Below are 19,215 nucleotides of genomic sequence, written 5' to 3' on the forward strand. Positions count from 1 at the left end.
TAGAAAAATCAGTCTTGAGATATTTCTTGGCCCAGTCTTGACGTTTCAGCTTGTGTGTCTTGTTCAGTGGTGATCGTCTTTCAGCCTTTCTTACCTTGGCCATGTCTCTGAGTATTGCACACCTTGTGCTTTTGGGCACTCCAGTGATGTTGCAGCTCTGAAATATGGCCAAACTGGTGGCAAGTGGCATCTTGGCAGCTGCACGCTTGACTTTTCTCAGTTCATGGGCAGTTATTTTGCGCCTTGGTTTTTCCACACGCTTCTTGCGACCCTGTTGACTATTTTGAATGAAACGCTTGATTGTTCGATGATCACGCTTCAGAAGCTTTGCAATTTTAAGACTGCTGCATCCTCTCTGCAAGATATCTCACTATTTTTGACTTTTCTGAGCCTGTCAAGTCCTTCTTTTGACCCATTTTGCCAAAGGAAAGGAAGTTGCCTAATAATTATGCACACCTGATATAGGGTGTTGATGTCATTAGACCACACCCCTTCTCATTACAGAGATGCACATCACCTAATATGCTTAATTGGTAGTAGGCTTTCGAGCCTATACAGCTTGGAGTAAGACAACATGCATGAAGAGGATGATGTGGACAAAATACTCATTTGCCTAATAATTCTGCACTCCCTGTAGTAGGAAACCTGGAGACAAGAGACCAGGGACGAGGAGCACGGAGGGAAACACACAAAGCGTAAGGGTGTGGATGGCGTTGACGACGCGACACAGACAGTGAGACCCACAAGGCTTAAATACACAGACTGACAACGAAAGGATGGGGAACAGATGATAACACAACAGGAACAAATCAGAGCTAACGAGACACAGGAAGCAACACAGACTAAACTCAAGACACGTAAGCTTAACACAGACATCAGACATGGCAACAGGGAGGAAACATAGACGAGGGACCAGGGCGAAACAGAGACACAGAACAGAAACCAAACCCTAAGAACAAGAAAGTCTTAAGAATTAACCTGAATAGTAATAACAATAAAAACCACTGAGTCAACAGGATTGTGACGTCCTGATAAAGGCATTGTTCAATTTAATTCAGTTTTATTTATGCAGTGCCAAATCACAACAACAGTTGCTTCACAAGGCACTTAATTGTGTCCTTTTAATTTTAATTTAATTTGACATCAAATTTACATCTACAAAAAATGAATTATGCCACATATATTACGACATCATTATGTTGTCTAGCAACCATCTAATGATGGACTAAAATCACAGAAACAATACTGTAGGCTGGACATGTACTAGTTATATTTATGGGAAAAAACGTCCAAAAAAAGCAGTTTTTATGAAGGGGCGGATTATCTAGAGAGACCAAATCCATTTTTTGTACCAGGCAGAAAAAATATTATTTTCATGATTGAATCTGGGAAGTTTAACATGGACGTCTGTGGGAAATGACTCATTTTTGGAGCCATCCGCCCATTTGAAGGAAATGCTGTTTTTGGCACTTCTGTGTTGGCTTAATATTTCAATCCTGCTTCCAGTAAACTAAAACCAAAATCACCATTTGAGATGACATTTCCTGTTTGTTTTGTGACTGTTCTATGAAGGATTATGATTAAATAGCAAACCCCTGCGCAACACATGGGCCATATGGAGCATACAAATACACACACTTTTGCTACAATCACGCTATGAAACATTATATTATGACACACAATTCTAATCTCGAATTCCATTCGGTGCTCAGTTGAACTGTCAAATGAGCAAATATATAAAATTGTGAGATTTGTATAAAATATTTGGATGTGCCTTATCGATGCTGGAACTCACAGTGCTCTATGCAATGTTTATGCAAAGTTTTATTATGATTGGTTCTTATGTAGGAGGAGATAGGGAACATACACATATACATACATACTCTTGGATCATTATAGTATGATTTTACTTTAAAACACTAAACTGAAAGCAAAACATAAAAGTTAAAAAGCCTCTGCCTGTGTTGTCAACTCGCTTCTTCTCCTGTCCCTTCTTCTTTTCTTCGAGCCTCTCCTGGTCGCCTCCTCTCCCTTACATCCCGTCTACTCTCCTTCTATTAACTTGCCCATGAGTTAGTCTTCATTTCAGTAATTCAGCCATCTCTTAGTATGCACACATGCGTGCCATCTTGGCAAAAAGCACATGTGAATTTCACATCAGGTCAGATCTTACTGCATGTGCCAGCTGAAGTATTTATTCAAACACGCGCTTTAGCTTCTTGCTCTTCGGCTCCAGGCTGTGTTACCGAGATGGGAGAAGGAGGTCAAAGGCCGGCCAGAGTGTTCCCTTGGCAAAATTACCAATTTGATTTTTTTCCGAGCTCGCTGAGTGGGAAGTGCGCCCCGGGGGCAAGCTCTTCCAGTCCAGGCCCACAGAATATATTAGAGATGAGATAGATTTGTCACAGTCTGGTCCAAAGATAGCAAATGAGCAGGGTAAAAAACTGAAACAGACTTTTTTCTATGTCCAGATGGTGATATATGGTGATATAAGAACATGCTGTTGTATATTGTTCCCTACTGTTCCCTATGCTGCTGCAACTAATGAGCCTAATATGCTGCATTTTTAGCTCCTTTTACAGATGCGGTAACATCAGGAAGTAATTCACAATAAACTATGTATGCATGATTTCTGTTGGACATGTAAGCACAACTCAAAAATGACAGGCGCCTCCTTTAACCGATCCTTCCTCCCCACTTCCTGTGCTGTCCGCTTTTCTCCCTGAAACTCAAAGGAAATTACAACATGAATCAAAACCAAACATATTTACCAAGCATGAATGAATTGAACTGATTTTGCAGTTTCTCCCTGCTCATTTTATTTCAAATGAGCATGCTAACATGATCAGCAGCCAGGGGCGTGAGCAGCACTTACATACGATTTCTCTCAGTCGTTTCTGATATTCAGGCTTGTGCCTCACGCTCTCTCCCTGCTCCACACAGGGTGTTAAAGGTGTTCCTGTCCCGCACGGCCCAGAGGACACCTTACATGACCAGCTGGCGGGTCCTACGACTGCTGCTAGTAATTCTGCTGGTGGTGCTGTGGTTCCTGGTGGCCTGGACGTCCTCTGTGTGCCAGAATCCGGAGCTGAGTCAGGCTCTCATCGCTGCGGGTCTCACTCCCGAGGGGCTGCAGTTCAGCATGTGTCTGCTGGACCGATGGGACTACATGATGGCAGTCGGTGAGTAAGTTTGTACGCCTTTCCTGTAATTACACAAGTCTGACTTTAAGTAAATCCAAATAAGAAACAGCATCGTTTTCCAGAAAGAAAGAAAGTGCTACTTACCACCTAACTGGAAGGGGCTTTAGAGCTTACAGTTTGGGTTCAGGCTGCTTGGATAAGCCTTAAGATTAAGTTCAGTTTAGAAACTTTATTTTTAGAAAGAAAAAAAAAAGCAGCATGTATGTTGATGATAAAACTTGCCCGGCAACAGTAGTCCACAGGAGAACTGATGTTTTGCTAAATTTAAGTTTGACTTTTAGACATTAAAGAGTAACTTAAAGCAAATGATCTCAAACATTTTCAACTCAAGAATGTCCTGAAATCTGTTTTTTGGTATTCAATGCAACATAAAGTTCATCCTAATTATTCACTCTATCATTGTACACAACCTAAATTCATGAAGAAATAAACATTTAAATGATGAATTTATTTTTTAAATATGCAACAGTGCATTTCCACACCTTCATTAGTTGAATTTAGGCAGTCCTCTTGCCTGTGTACCCAAAAAGGAGTAGTGTAAAGAAAAGGTATGTCTCCCAACTTTTCTGACCCCATCTTCTGCCTTACTCATTATAGTGTCAAAATGTCTGTTAATGACCAGACTGTATACCTTTGTTATAATAAAAAATATATGAGTAAATGAATTGGAAGGAAGCTGTAGTTAGTGAAGGCCCACATGCCCTTGAATGTATGTTACAGTAAATCTCTTAAAGACAGATTCTTAAAGCAGGAGGCAGTGATGTGCACCTCACTGAAGCTGGCCTGACAGCAGGGGAGACTAATCTTGTTTGGAAAGAAGGGAATGGATGGATCCCTGAGAGATGCTCGGCCTGTGTGTGAAGACTGATAGACAGGCAGGCAGGGAGAGTGGAAGTGGCAGGAAAGAAGAAGAAAGGAGCCTGTGAAGTATGAAACTTGTAGGGATGTGGGCATCGATGCAGAGAGAGTTTTGCACCATCACAGGAGTGGAGAATTTGAGAGAAGGAAACAGGAGGGAGCCTGTGAAGGAAGGACAGTTAAGGATACTCCAGAGACAGGACGGTGGAACTGCTGTTTGTATGTTAGCGGTGACAGCCTCTAACAAACACCCCGCTCTGAACAGGCACCGACCGCAGGAACGATTTGCATCCACACGTGTGTCGGTGTGTATTTAGGGGGTGCGTTCTTGATGAGAAGGGAAATGAGGGAGCCCCGCTGTCTGCTCTGACAGCAGGCATAAACATGCTGCGGTGTGCTGAGGCTCCACTGAAGGACAGGACGCAGCCTGCAAAGCTGCTTTGGAGGATTTTAACAACAGTGCGTTTCACGCTCCTGAAAATGAGCCTAATTGCTTTTCTGTGTTTTTTTCCCTCATCCTGTCATAATTTCGACATGAGAACGCATGTCAGCGCAAAACTGAACATAACATCCTATTTTGCACTAAATTGTGAAGCAAAGCAGAGCTGATGCGAAACATTATCGATTATGTCACCGAGACGCGCTTATTGTAAATCCTCAATTAATCTGTATTATAGTTGGAGTTGTTATCGTTTCCGTCTTGGAAGCAGATCTCCATGCATCCCGATTCAGAGGCTAAGCACTACGCAATTTATAGACCGACCTATTCATAAATATTAATGGTCTGTAATCACTGTAAAGACTTTAGGGAGTCATATCCCAGTGTGATCCTTGGCATGGTTGTCTGTGCTCTTTCAAACAAACAGGAGGACCTCTGATTTTGTTATATTCATTCAGAGTTCTCATAAAAAACTAAAAGTATTTTTTATTTGGAAAAATTGGCTTGTTTTTTTGGTTTTTACTGGCAGTAAAAGATGCATAATGTTTTTGTTCTACTGCAGACAGAGATATATTAGAGTGCTCCCAGTCATAATTTCATACTTCCATAATGCAGTAACCCTGTAGAATTCCCGTCCTTCACATTTCAAAATAATTACTATTGATTTTTGTAACTGATGTTCTTTAAAATATAATTACACTGACACTTTCGATGATAACGAGCTACTGTAGCCGTGCACAGGTACTGCACTGTATATTCTGTAAAGTGTTGATACTGTGACGGTGGAGACAGCTGGCGTTTTAAATACATCTTTCCCGTAAACTGCTGTCGACCCGAGATCAGAGATGAGATGAGACTCAGTGATAGCAGGAACGTGTCACCGCGATGTCGGAGAAGCAGCTGCTTTACAGAGGGAGGAAAACAGCACAAACATGAGGAAGTCATGCAAAATTTGAAACGTACATTTTATATGTCATTATTGCCATGGTAACACAAGAGCCAACCAGGGTTCAGAATCATCTTCTCCTAATTTACCTTTCTAGAGAAATGATTTCTGTTTTTGCAATACAAATGCTGGAAAATAGTAACTAAATCAACACCTAAAAGAATAGTTCAAACTTTACTAGGGACACCTGTTCAGCTTTTCACTAATACGAATACTCAGTCAGCCAATCACATAGCAGCAGTGCATTTAGCAGTGCATGAGAACATGACTAAGATGACTTGCTAAAGTTCAATGGGGAAGAAAGGTGATTGAAATGACTTTGAATTTTCCCACTCAACCATCTGCAGGTTTTACAGAGAATGATAAAAAAAAACAAAAAAAAACAGAGTTCTCTGGGTGAAAATGCCTTTCTGATGAAGGGGGTGAGAGGAGGATGAGCAGACTGCTTTATGCTGATCAGACGGCAAAGGTAAATAAGGTAACAGCCATTCAAATAAGCACTTATTACAACCAAGTTATGCAGAAGAGCATCTCACAATACAGCAGCAGAAGACCACACCAGGCACTCCTCATCTGAGGTAAGAGTGAAATAGGACAGTGGAAGACTGGAACATGTTGTTTAGTCAACAGATCCACTCCAACTGTCACAACTGATAGTAGGGACTCAAGAGCAGAGCGGGTTGATGTCTCCAAAAAACAGTTTATTTACAACACCAGTGCACGATATATACAGTGAAGGGAAAACCCAAACTCCAAAGGATCACGGGGAAGCTCTCTCACACTCGCTCTCGTCTTCTCGCCCAAACTCACACACCCTCACACTGCAGGGAGGTCACAGGTCCGGGGAGGAAAGTCTGTAGCACAGGAAAAGGAAGTCACTCACGAATCACGAAAACACTAAGCACAGATTCACAGGAACTGGGAGAATCACTAACGTCTGTAGTATAATCATCCAGCGACGAGAATATCTGTGTCCCAGCCTCAAATAGTGGACAGGTAATGACAGCTGATTGCGGACAGGTGTGTGGGCCAAGGGCGGGAGCCCGCAGTGAGCTCCGCCCAGGCAGAGAGGGAGAGAGAGAGAGAGAGAGAGAGAGAGGAAACAAAACAAACACATGTAGCCTTGCGGGGCCGGCTGGGCAGGCACGGAGACCATGACACCAACAGAGCATCCCAACATCTTTGGGATGTGATGGAATTGCAGCTGAGAATTCTGCAGCTACCGTGTGATGATGGGAGATGGGATCCAACACTGGTACTAGCAAGAGGTACCTAATGGTGTGGTTCATTCTCTTTTTGAGGATGAGGTGAGACCAAAAAAAACATAATAAACAAAGTGAAAACTCATATATGCAAGCTTTTCAGGGCTGATTTACTCTTTTGAGCTCATTCCTGGATTTTTTCTTTTTAAAGCCAGTTTTAGTTAAAAAAAAAAAGGAATTTCAGAAAACAAACCCCACCATAAGCTGCTCTCTGTGCTGCTGTCACCCATGGTGGGAGATGCTGCTGTTGTGTTGGAGGTGGTGAAGTAAAAAGAGACGTGTGGGTCGAAACTCTTAAAAAGCTCCCATGCATTTCTGTCCACCTTTCCCTTCTGCGTGGCCTTTTCACATTCCCTCATACGCCCCTCTTATCTTTTATTACAGTCTCTACATGTCAGCCCAAAGCCTCCACAGGGTTCTCATTCAGACATTAAGCTGACACATTCAGATGGTGTCAGATTAATGGAAAGGAGTTTGAAAGGAGCTTTAAATTCTTTCTATTTTTTTTCACTAATATTTTAGAGTCTGTGACAAAAAGATTAAGGTTTTGGAAGTTGAATCTTTCTTGTACAATTCTGTAAGTGGAGAAAGGTTAGCCCGGTGGTGTCCAACCAACCTTTAGAGATCGGTGTTTGTTTAACGTGTTGTTTCTCATTTCGCTTAAACCATGCACAGACGCAAAAATAACAATCGATTTTGGTTTCAGTGGGTGTTCTGCCTTTTTGTCACAGTCTAACATCGGGGCTTACTTTTTCAGTGTAGCCGAGCAAATCAAAAAAACAACCCACCCACACGTAAACAACACAAATTTCAGTTTTTGGTATTTGTTTTGGGGGGGGTTTGTATAAATTTCACAACTGAGGTATTCATGTTCGATTGGTGAGCTCAGGGTGTGCTGGAAGGCACTTTAGTTGTTTTCTTTTCCTACTTTTTGCCTTTATGCTTGGGTTGGCTAATTGCCTCCTGGTTCCAGCTTCGTGAGGAAGGTATCGACCCTCTAACCTCACTCATAGAAAGAAAGCAAATTAGATCATTTCCCAAAATGTTGGACAATTAAATTAAAGGTTTAGGGTAAGTTTAGTATATTGTGCTGTCAAAAGGCAACTGTCAGCTACAGCGGATGAATTTCATACAAAATATGACCCCCCCCCCGTTTTAGGTGGCAAACAGAAACTAAAATTCAAACATTTTTGTGTCTTTTGTTGCTCAGCTGAGTTCCTGTTCCTGCTGTGGGGCGTGTACCTGTGCTACGCTGTCCGCACCGTACCCTCGGCTTTTCACGAGCCACGTTACATGGCTGTAGCCATCTACAATGAGCTCCTCATATCGGCCATCTTCCACATTATCAGGTGGGTGGAGAAAATTTGATGGAACCAACATGGGTGGGCATGATCGGGGGTGGGGGGGTGAGAGAAAGAGATATGCTGATGTGAATGGCTCAATTATGCTCTCTTGTATACTGACTGAAAGAGAGAAAAGAAAAGAGGAAAATGTGGGAACAGAAGGTACAAGAGACACATGAAACGGAGCTAAGAATGCGGAACAATCGAGCATCTTACCCTGACTTGATGAAAATCTCGCTGAGAGTAATAAGGAGATGGCACGAACAGTGGCACAGAGCTTAATGACTTTACCCCTTTGTACAGCACAACCTGTTTAATCATAATCACAGAGATATTTGTCTGTTAGATCGCCTTTCACAACTGCAGAGCATGTCAGATGAGAGTTCAGCCGCCCCCTTCATCAGGGAAATGAACAGTGTCAGCAGACGGCAGGGTAAGCCGGTTGAAAGGAGGTGAATAAAAAATGTCTTCCCCAAGCAGAGACACAGCATAGATGTACTGTTCCAGTGCCTAAAATAAACCCTGTGCCCCGCCGCTGACTGTGCCTGCCGCTCCTTCTGTGTCTTACAGAGGTGGGATGTAGCTCAATTTTCTGAATATTTTAGATGTTCCTTTTCATTTAGCAGTTGTCTTATAATTTCTTAAAAATACCTTGAAGTTACTCAGCCTAAGGTTTAATGCATCCTACATTGGGCTGTCCTGGTGGAAGTTTTCCATCTCTCCATGGAGCCTTTTAGCATGTTTTATAGCATTTATTGTTTTGGCGTTCCAGATTCATTGGTGTCATTTTCACCACTTTCATATGACAGATTTACCAGGCAGCTAGGTCAGAAGACGTAGCAGGCCTAAAAAACTTTCTTAAGGTCATGGCCTTCAGAAACAATACAGCAAAACCTGACACAGGACCCGAGAGAGGCACTGAAGCCTCATCAGAAAGAGTCTCAGTGGAAGGGTGGCTGTCAAGAAGCCATTCCTAAGGAAGGGAAACGGGAAGTAAAGATAAAGATATGCCAAATTTGGCGAGAACTGGGCTTAAAATCAGTGGAAACAGATCTCAGGGAGTGATGAATTCAAATGTTTAATTTTTGGTTCAAACTGTTGTCAGTATGTACAGACAAGGCCAGGTACAACAGACAGGTACAGCAGTGAGTGTCTACAGCCATCTGTGAAACACGATGGAGGCTCTGTCATGGTTTTTGACTGCATTTCAGCCAGTGGTGTTGGGCATCTTGTCAATAATTTCACTAGCTGGGACCACAGCGTGGGATGATGGATGAGGGGCCGTGTACTGGTGCTGCGGTTTGGGGAAGGCCTTGAAGGGGACTGGCAGCGGCTCCCGGGCCGGGCAGATCCTCATGTACTAACGAGAAGTGAATGAAAGGAAGAAGAGAAGAAAGGAGGAAAAGGGGGGCATGAAAATGAGGACAGCAGGTATTGGCGAAGGGGGCATATGTACTGAAACCGGAAGGGGCATGAATGAGGTGTGGTACCGCTCCTGAAATTCAGATGATATCTCCACTTAATCAAAACTGATAGAAGTATGAACACAGAAAAATAGCAAGATCTTAATTTTTCACTGCTAATGCAGTAAAAGCACAACTGGATGGAGGAAGACACACTGGAACAAGAGTGGCCTCAATAGAGCCCAGAGCTCAACATTACTGAAGCAGTGTGGGACCATCTTGATAGAGAACAGAACAAAAGGCAGCGAACATCCAAAGACGAGCTACGATTGTCCTTCAAGAAGCCTGGAGAGCTATTCCTGAAAACTACTTCAAGAACTGATCCCCCTCCCCTCTCCATAAAAGGTGACTATGTGGAGAGGGTGTCCTCCTTTAAGTTCCTCGGCACCCACATATCCGAGGACCTATCCTGGTCCACAAACACATCAGCCCTAGTGAAGAAAGCCCAGCAGTGCCTCCATTTCTTGAGGGTTCTGAGATGGATCAGGCTGCAGACTGAACTCCTAGTGTCCTTCTACCGTGCCACTATCGAGAGTGTGCTGGTGCACGCCATCCCTGTGTGGATGCAACAGCTGACAAGAAGAGACTACAGAGGGTCTCCTCCCTGGACTTAATTGCCAGCTCAAGATGTCTCTCCAGAGCCAGGCCAATTATAAAGGACCACCTCCATCCTAACCACCACCTCTTCAACATCCTGCCCTCTGGAAAAAGCCTCAGATCCATCAGGTGCAAAACCAACAGACTAAAGAACAGCTTCTTCCCGTGGGCTGTCAGAACTCTTAATGCAAACTAAGAGTGTGAACAGACGTCTCCAACACATCCACTCTGACGCTGCTATTGATCAATGTGCAATATTTCACTCTTTCCATGTTCTGTGCAATATTTTGGTCTCAGTGGAATCACCATCCCCACCCTAAATGACCATAGCCCCTCCACCCTTATTTATTTATTTATTTATTTATTATAATATATAACTTCCCTTGTATACAGCCCCACAAGGTTTCTGTTTCAGTGTTTCTTACGCATACACCATGTATATAGTTCACTCACATATATGTACACATATATATTGTTTTGTTTTTTTCACCTCGTTGTATATTGTTTTCTCTTCTTTACTTTTGCACCTTTGTGGTCCAGCTACCCAATTTCGCTGTGCAAGAAACTGCACAATGACAATAAAAGCTCTAAATGACAGGAAAACGTGATTAAGAGAGTTCAGGCTGTGTTATAGAATAAAGGTGCTCATATCAAATATTGACTTTTTTCCATTGGTTTCTCAAATATATGTGATGCACTGTAAGGCAGCAGAAACAAGCACTGATGAACATGTTCCTGTGTTACTTCTGGAGCATTTAGTCAGTTTTTAGCTAACACTTTATTGCTTTAACAACCAGTTTTGGCTTGTGGCCTCCATCAGGGTCATCACATTGACAGCCAGTGAAGGCCAAAACGTGTTGGTCAAGGAATAAAGCTGTTGTGTACACTGTAGGCGCTGCTGGAGCTTTGACCTCACAAGGCTCCAAAACGAAGAACATTTTTGTCAGTCCTGCTGCAGCAGAAATAAAACTGCTTTTACAGAGAGCCCGCAGGAGCCTCGGGCAAAACATTCCATTTGTCACACATTCTCCGATAAAACTGTTTCTGATTGAATATTCTTTCATTTGGGAGGCAGTCTATTGTGCTCCGTGGTACAAGGAGGAAAAGATCACATCCTTTTAATCTGTTGAGAAACTGAAAAGTCCACTGGGTACACCTTCATCAGCTCTGGGAAACTTATGAATCAAGCTGTTCTCATTTGCTGGAGAATAAAACATTGTGAGCTTTTGTGAGTGTTTTTCCCCTTTTTCTTTTCCTTTTTTTGAGTCTATATGCTGCTGCAGTCCAGCGATAAGGCTGGAGTTGTTCGATATGGTGTGTGTGTGTGTGTGTGTGTGTGTGTGTGTGTGTGTGTGTGTGTGTTTGGGAGTTGGGACACAGAAAACAGACACATATTATTCTTTTGGACTAATTCTAATTTGAATCATGATTGGGATTATTATGACAAAAGATAATGAGCCAGTGAATTGTGAACCACCTTGGTGGATTTCTAAACAATGTCAAACACACACGCTCAAGTATTTAATGCCTTTCACACTTTTTTTATTCACAATGCACTTGACTCAGCTTGATACCGCTTAAATAATTTCATTGATTTATCTGTCATGGTGTCTGGCTTTGATTGCTTGCGGAAAATTGGTGCCAAAATGCTGCTACTTAGATCCTCTTGTTAGGCTTTTGTGCACTATTCACGTTCTCCAACAATAATGGGAACAATCAGCCATGCTGGTTCTCGTGAATACAATATGATTTAAAACGGCCTTAATAAACGGGAATGATGACATGAAGCTTTTAAAAGGAACCACAAGCTACCAGAATTGCTTCTGTGTGCTTTGACATAGTTTCTGTGTGCTGTCACTGGTGACAAAAATGGGACTTGGCTCTTTCATGTAAAATGAAATGATTTGGTGTTCTGTTGACGGCGACAGAAAACAATGTCTCTCCTCTGTGCTGTGAACTTTTAGAGAAACTTTTCAAAGCAGCGTGGGAAAACTGGGAAACAGTATCAAATGATTAAAAAACATGCACGCACACAAGCGTCACCATTATGTTAACACTGGTTTATGTTAACTCGTTAATGTTAATTAACAACCGAGACAAAGTTGACAATTTTTCCCACTCGCTATAATTGCCTGTCGCCCGTGGATCTACAGCATGAAGCATCCAAAGCCTTCAAAAGCAGTTTTGGCTGCAGAGATCTTTCATATCTGCACAAGTTGCCTTTTAAAAGGAGCCAGCTTCTTCCCAGCAAACAGACGCTTTTATAATTTTCCCTCAGTTGTGTGTTTATTCCTGTGTTTACAGTGCGGGGAATGCCTCGGGTTGTGGTACATTTAATTCTGTTCTCGCTGTCCAGAGAGTGACTAAATGCTGCGTTTGTACGTGTGTCTGAGCGTATTTCACAGACGCGCCGAGCACTCTGGCTGCTGGTGAGTATGCAGAATTTCTCCCGTTGATGTTTTTTCTATTCTGCAGGTTCTCTCTGGTGCCGGGACTACACCCAGACTGGATGCTCATGTTGTTCTTTGCTCACACTCACCTGACTGTGTCTGTGACTCTGGCCCTGCTGCTGATACCTAAGGTGAATACTTCATTGCTGTTACTTACAGATCTCGCCAGTTATGAGTTTGTGTTAATGATCAAGAAAACATTCAGCAAATAAATACAAATTTAAAAAATATTAATAATAATCTAGGGCTTTAGCACCAAGCTCCTCATTAAAAACATATAAAAAGTGTATTTCACATATTAAATGTGCAGTGGGATTTTTACTGGCAGAAGAAGGAGTCAGCACATAAGTTAAAATTAGCACTTTTTTAACTTGTGTGCTGATCACAGGATTAATTCGAAGTACATTTTCCACTACTCTCGGTTATATCTATTATCCAAATGATTCTATGACAGCGTGAGAGAGAAAGAGCTGCCTGACGCTGGACAGTATGTTTGGCCTCAGGAGCTTTCATAATTTTATCATTTCACTGGGCCCAGCACAAATTCAAGACAGCCCCATAACACAGCTGAGCCTCCTCGATGCTTTAAAGTGGGGCTGATGTTGTTTTATCTCCAAGCTTAATTTGACAGCATGGTTCCTATTGTTTCCCTTGATAAACCACAAACCCTGGTCATGGTGAAACGTGGTCTTGGAGACCCCTACAGCAGGAGAACCTACCACAGAGGTTATTTAAGGCAGTCGGGTAGATGTCCGTTCCGTTTGCAAATGTCAAAAATGTGCAAGATGCAGTCAAGAAACTTAATGAATGTGTACCTGAAATAGAAATACAGGATGAGTCTGAAGATGGACTAACACTTTTGTAATATAGAGCACGACTAAGGGAGTAGTTCCCCTCTAATTAAATGGATCCTTCTTATTCTAGCAAGTCTACCTTTACGTATGTGTAGGTGAACATTATTACATTGTAATTTCAAATAAAAGACACATAAAAATTCAATTTAATTACAGTGTAACTACATCCTTAGTGGCAGGTTGTGGTGGTTGTGAGCCGAGCCATAAGCCTGTCGACATGGCGACATGGCCACTGGGAACATATTCCTAGTTTCTTTGTGGCGTTTCCACACTAGATTTTGTGTGATGTGAATCAGTGTTACTTCCCATCATATTTTTTTAGCAAGCTTCTGTCATGCCTGCTGTGGCGGGGCTCTACCCCAGAGGTCAGCTGCTTTATCCTTTGACGTTTTTTATTCCTCTCTTTTTTTCTCCACCAGCAACACTTAAACTTCTTAATAATATTAGCAGTTGGGGTCACAACAATATCAGGCTGCTTTTAGATAGTTTTGTAACCTTTACCTCAGCTATGAACGCCTGGCAGTAACTTCCTTCCTTATCTCTTTAGAAAAGTCTTTTCTTTCTCCCGTCCATGCTCAGTGTGATGCACGCAGTGATGCAAATGACATTTTTCAATTAACGCAGGGTTCACATACATGATACGATGCTAGCACTGTTAATATTAACTGAAAATTACAGACTGCTTGACTGTTTTTAGGTCTCAGCTTCTAAGCTGTAACAGTAAATGTGTAAAGGGCATTTTGGAGGATCCACAAGTAAGATTTATCTTCCTTGTTTGTTGTTCTGCAAACCAAAGAGATCAAGAAATAGTACGGGACATGAATAGACTTTTAACGACCCTCATTTCAGCACGTTTTTGGACAAAGCCAGACCATTGTTCCAGTGAAGTCCAAGTTTTGTTTTGTATACCGCATATATTGTGGGACACACAAGAGTAGCTTCATTTGGGAAAACAAAAATCTCTTCAGTGGTCTGTACATTTTTCTCATTATGCACTTAAATGGGTAAGTGTAAAGACTCTAATATATTCACTGAGCGCAGGATAGATTTTGAGGCTCCCAAATGAACTTGTACAGTGTACAGCTGAAACATTAGCCGTGCGCAGAATGTGTCGTTTCTTAGCTTGGGTGTAAGTGCAACTTATTTACTGGGAAAGCATTCCAGCGTTACAGAGTGATTTCCACTGTGGCTGCTGCTGCATTGTAGCTTGTACACAAAACACTTCATTAATCATCTTAAGTTCCTTTGTTATTAGCAATGGGCAAACACACAGATGTACACAGGCACGTTTGCTAACATTACCTTAAACTCAATCAAACTGCGTTAGCGGTTATTGTAATTTGGCTCAGCTCTCTCGCGGGTGTCTTTATGTGCGATCTCTCAAGTCTGATGGAAAACATTTAATTCTCCTGCAGTGTGAGAAATGAAATACACCATCAACACTCTCTGTTCTTTCATTCTTTCTTAATTAGGCACCTCAGAAGTGCAAGTGAGTTGAGTACACTGGGATAATTAAGCACAATGGGAGGATGTTAATCTCAAACTGCATCTGTTCTTCAAACTGGGCTAAATATTTGGCCTTTCGCCATCCCTAAATTTGTTATTCAAACAAAGTTAAACAATTTGAGCATGAAAATCAAGGCGCAATCTATCATTTATTTACTGAATTATTGGAATATTGCAGCCCTAACGTGCTTTCTGCAGAAAGGAATCACATATGAGGAGGAGATTACTGCCTGCATACACTGAACTGTATAAATTTGAATTGGTTAGGCACAATTTGCATAGTTGCATTAGATTAAAATAATAATCAACAGCAAGAGAAAATATACTGCAGTACTTTTGGAGCTAGTTATTGTTTTTTTATTGTTGTTTTCTTGATTGGGGTTTTTGATCTAAACTTTGGATTGTTTTGCTGTCGACAGATAGAAATTTCAATTATAAAATAACTGACTTCAGTAACAAAATTAAAGTTAAAATTGGAGTAAAAGATAATTTTCTAGCAAATATTGACTTCTGTAATCAGTAATATATTAAACAGATAATAGAAAATGTCTTTAGTGAGCATTATATTGTGGACAGCATCTTTAGCCAGGATGTCACATGATAACTTTTTTGTCAGTCTTCCTGTAGTTTCAGTGATTTCGTTTTATAACCTTGTTCTTGATCTGTTTCAGTTCCTGTACAAAGGGACGCAGGCGAGAGACGATATAGCCACCGAAGCTTACGAGGAGGAGCTAGACATAGGAAGATCTGGCTCCTACCTCAACAACAGCATCACCTCGGCCTGGAGCGAGCACAGTTTGGACCCAGAGGATATACGGGTAAAGCGGCCTTGTTGATCATTGTCAGACAACCCGTTAAGTCAGAATGCAACATATATTTTTAATGGGGCACCTTCTGTCTTACTCTTCATGTCTGGTGTACCACGGTTTAGTCAGAAATCACAGCACATGTGTTAGACCACTCTCACATTACCTTTTGCTTTGTAAATCTTCAATCTTAAGCCTGGTGCCCATAACTTACAAAATGAGCACTATGATGTGTTGAAGAAGACTTGAAATGAGCTGCTGAGACTGTAAGTGCATCAATGAAATGTTTAGTGATGTTCAACTGATTAACTTAACATAATTTTTCTCAACATCAGCACATTTGGACCACAGTAGTCTCCCCATTTGAAATAATGCGGGTTTCAGCAATGGCTTCATTTTGTTTAGGTCTGAACATTTTGTCCATCTTTCATAAGCACAGTTTCTTCCAAATATGTACACTTTTCCCTTAAGTGATTCCCTTAAGATATTGCCAGTGAAGAGTGAAACCGGCAACATATGGTTGGAAGCCATTAACAGGTGGCCCTGGTTTCTCTTTCAGTAATGTTTCAATATTTTTCTTTAAAAAGAAGGAGTTTTCTGTCATGGTACACCTGCTCAGGCCCACAAGTTCATTTTTGGCACCCACACAACTATTACCTAAACTCAGAAGTAAGTGAGTGTTGTAATAAATTATGATTTAAGACTTTTTTCTTATTTTAGGACGAGTTGAAGAAGCTGTACGCCCAGCTGGAAGTCTACAAATGTAAGAAGATGCTTGCCAACAACCCTCACCTTCAAAAGAAGCGCAACTCCAAGAAGGGTCTGGGTCGCTCGCTGATGAAACGGATAACAGAGATCCCAGAGACTATGCACCTACACCGGCAGTGCAGTCGTGATGATGGCAGCGAACACGGCAGCAACCGCAGCACCTTGAGGAGAAATCCATTTGAGCCGAGCCACCACGGTAAGCCCCGGCTGTAGCATGGAAATGAAGAGAGCCAATTAGTCATTTCAAAGGAAAATATTGTGAGAGCCTGCATGCTTTTTTTCCAACTATGCATTCCTAAACTTGTAAAGTGTATTATATGTAATATTACGATGTCTGGTTGGGTCCTGTTTAAGAAGCTCTATAAATGGGGCATAAATGGCACTTTATAGTTGATAGAAAAGATTGTTTCAGAAATGTTTAATAACACTGGATTAAAAAGTCATATTCGCGTCCTCATTGTAAATTAAATATGAATTCTTAAACTGGCAAAAGATCAGATTTGCTTATATTTTATTTGAATATAAATGGTCTATTTAAAAATCTTTAATCTCTTTAAAGGCTTAATTAAAAAATATCAAACCTCATCTTCTGCTGTGACCAGAGTTTACAGGTCAAAAGATGATAAGTTACATTACAAAACACTTGTCTATTAATATATCCACCAACAGGAAAACCTCGAGACGACACCCTGAAGAACAAAGTCATGGGCTTGAAAAAGTCACTCAGCTATGACCACGTCTGCGACCAGGATGAAGAAGGCGGAAGCCAGAGCGGCTCAGCTGCGGGAGACAAAACGACTCCTGTTGGGACTGTCGGGGAAGGATCTCTTCTGGGCTCTCTCATTGGCCGTAAACATGCCAAGAAGCAGCTGGAACCAGCTTCGACTCCACCGAGACTGGAACCAGCCGTGTCCACCGAATCCGTGCCGCTCTTCTGGAAATCAGCCAGCGCTCACAACCTGACACACGAGAAGAAGCCTGTGCACCTGCGCACTTCCATTATGCAGAAATCCCTGAGCGTGATTGCGAGTGCCAAGGAGAAGGTGCCGGGGCTCACAAACAAGACTCAGAGCATCGAGGATGCCAGTAAGAAGTGCATGAAGGGACAGGAAGGGAGGACGCTGTCAGAGGTGGACGAGACACCTGAGCATTACCCCAAGATGCCAGTCAGCCAATCGGTGGAGTACTCCAAGACACCTTTGAAGATGGGCATAATGAAGCAACAGGTGCTTTTCTACATAATTACATTCTTAATAGAAACTGATTCAGCTTTAATGTGTAGCTCATGTGCTTAAATGTCGATTAGCCCACTGACAGAAACTTATTCAGGTTTAATTTTATTAACTGATTAATTGTTTAAGTCATTTATCAAGAAAAGTACCTAACATTTCTATGCGTCCTTGAATATAAAGATTTTATGTTTTTTAATAGTAACAATAAGAATAACATTATTATCAGTTGCATACATAAATGAAAATGCCATGTCTGCCTTGGGGACCCTTTGCTAAGACTAAAGCTACAGTAGATCTCAGTGGTTTTCCTCATGATTGTTAATGAGGTGGGAAATTTATCAAGCAGGCTACTCGGGGCACGAGATGCAAAGAGTGGATTACTGGAATCGGACTGTGCCTGGAGACCAGGACTTTGGTAAATCGACCGCTAAAAGACTGACACTGCTGGATTCTTTAAAGCCAGATGTCCTTTTTTATTGTGCAGTAGCAGTAGAGATAAGCAAAGACTGGAGGACAGAGAGGAGTGAATGGCACACAGCAGACACAGACTACACTTGCAGTCATTTGAAGTCATGTTTTGAGGATTCCTGTAAAATAGTCCAGGGCTTAAACTGATCTCAAACAATACCTAAAAACATTTGTCCTTGCAAGATCAGGTCCAGTAGTGCTGGGCCAAGTGCAGGGTCAGAGTTTATACAAATGTTTGCTGGTCATGGGGTTTCCTTTTGTTCAGCCCCCCCCCAAAAAAACGCCATGTTGCAGATCAACACCCTCTTGGGTCAATCAGATGGCACAGATAACACACATAGATGAATGGCAAGGTAGGGAAAGAAGTAGGTCAGAGACTGCTGGTTGTTTTGCACACTTCCACATTCAGGGCAGAGAGCTGTCAACACATTCAGGACATTCTTATAGTGTGTGTCAAAAGTGTATTTTTCTTTTTACATCTTTTAAATTGTATCGAATTCAAACGTCAGGGACGCCAGTAAGAAGTGCGTGAAGGGAAGTGTCTGTCCCTGTTATACAGACACCACAGGGCTGCCACCCCACATCACAAAACCAAAAGACTTCTCCTAAAGAACTTCTACTGAGTTGAGAAACACTACAGACTCAGGTGGTACGTATATCTGAGTCTGTTATGTAACTGTTAGGAACTCGATCCTATAAAATATTGATTATATCAGCACCAAGTTACAGGAAGCCAGCACTTACCACAAACCATTTAACAAATTAGGATGTCTGGTGGTCCACGCTGAACACAGGAAGCCCCCCAGAGGGAAGCTGGAGTGGTGTATAATATTACAAATACAACATGTGGGGAGCACATGAGCATTATGAAACAGCTTCCACGCTCCCCATAAAGTGATTAGAACTTGCATTACATTTTTCCTATATTGCTTTTGGCTGGACATGCAAATGAAGCACCTTGGAGATTTGAGCATTTATCGTTATTATTATCATTTTGTTGCATTTAATAGAGCAGTGCAG

At 41.8% G+C, this 19,215-nt stretch overlaps 1 protein-coding gene across 1 annotated transcript in view; it reads left to right on the forward strand.

Annotated features, from left to right (window-relative positions):
- LOC116335240 (probable G-protein coupled receptor 158) overlaps positions 1-19,215 on the forward strand; it is a 79,605-nt gene that overhangs the window by 56,163 nt on the left and 4,227 nt on the right. The window contains exons 7-12 of the mRNA XM_039601755.1: positions 2,944-3,182; positions 7,919-8,057; positions 12,587-12,692; positions 15,593-15,739; positions 16,448-16,691; positions 17,165-17,721. Of these exons, the coding sequence (XP_039457689.1) occupies positions 2,944-3,182; positions 7,919-8,057; positions 12,587-12,692; positions 15,593-15,739; positions 16,448-16,691; positions 17,165-17,721 (1,432 nt within the window). The remainder of the gene's footprint in view (positions 1-2,943; positions 3,183-7,918; positions 8,058-12,586; positions 12,693-15,592; positions 15,740-16,447; positions 16,692-17,164; positions 17,722-19,215) is intronic.

Source organism: Oreochromis aureus, linkage group 18, assembly GCF_013358895.1.
Source record: "Oreochromis aureus strain Israel breed Guangdong linkage group 18, ZZ_aureus, whole genome shotgun sequence".
Lineage (NCBI taxonomy): Eukaryota > Metazoa > Chordata > Actinopteri > Cichliformes > Cichlidae > Oreochromis > Oreochromis aureus.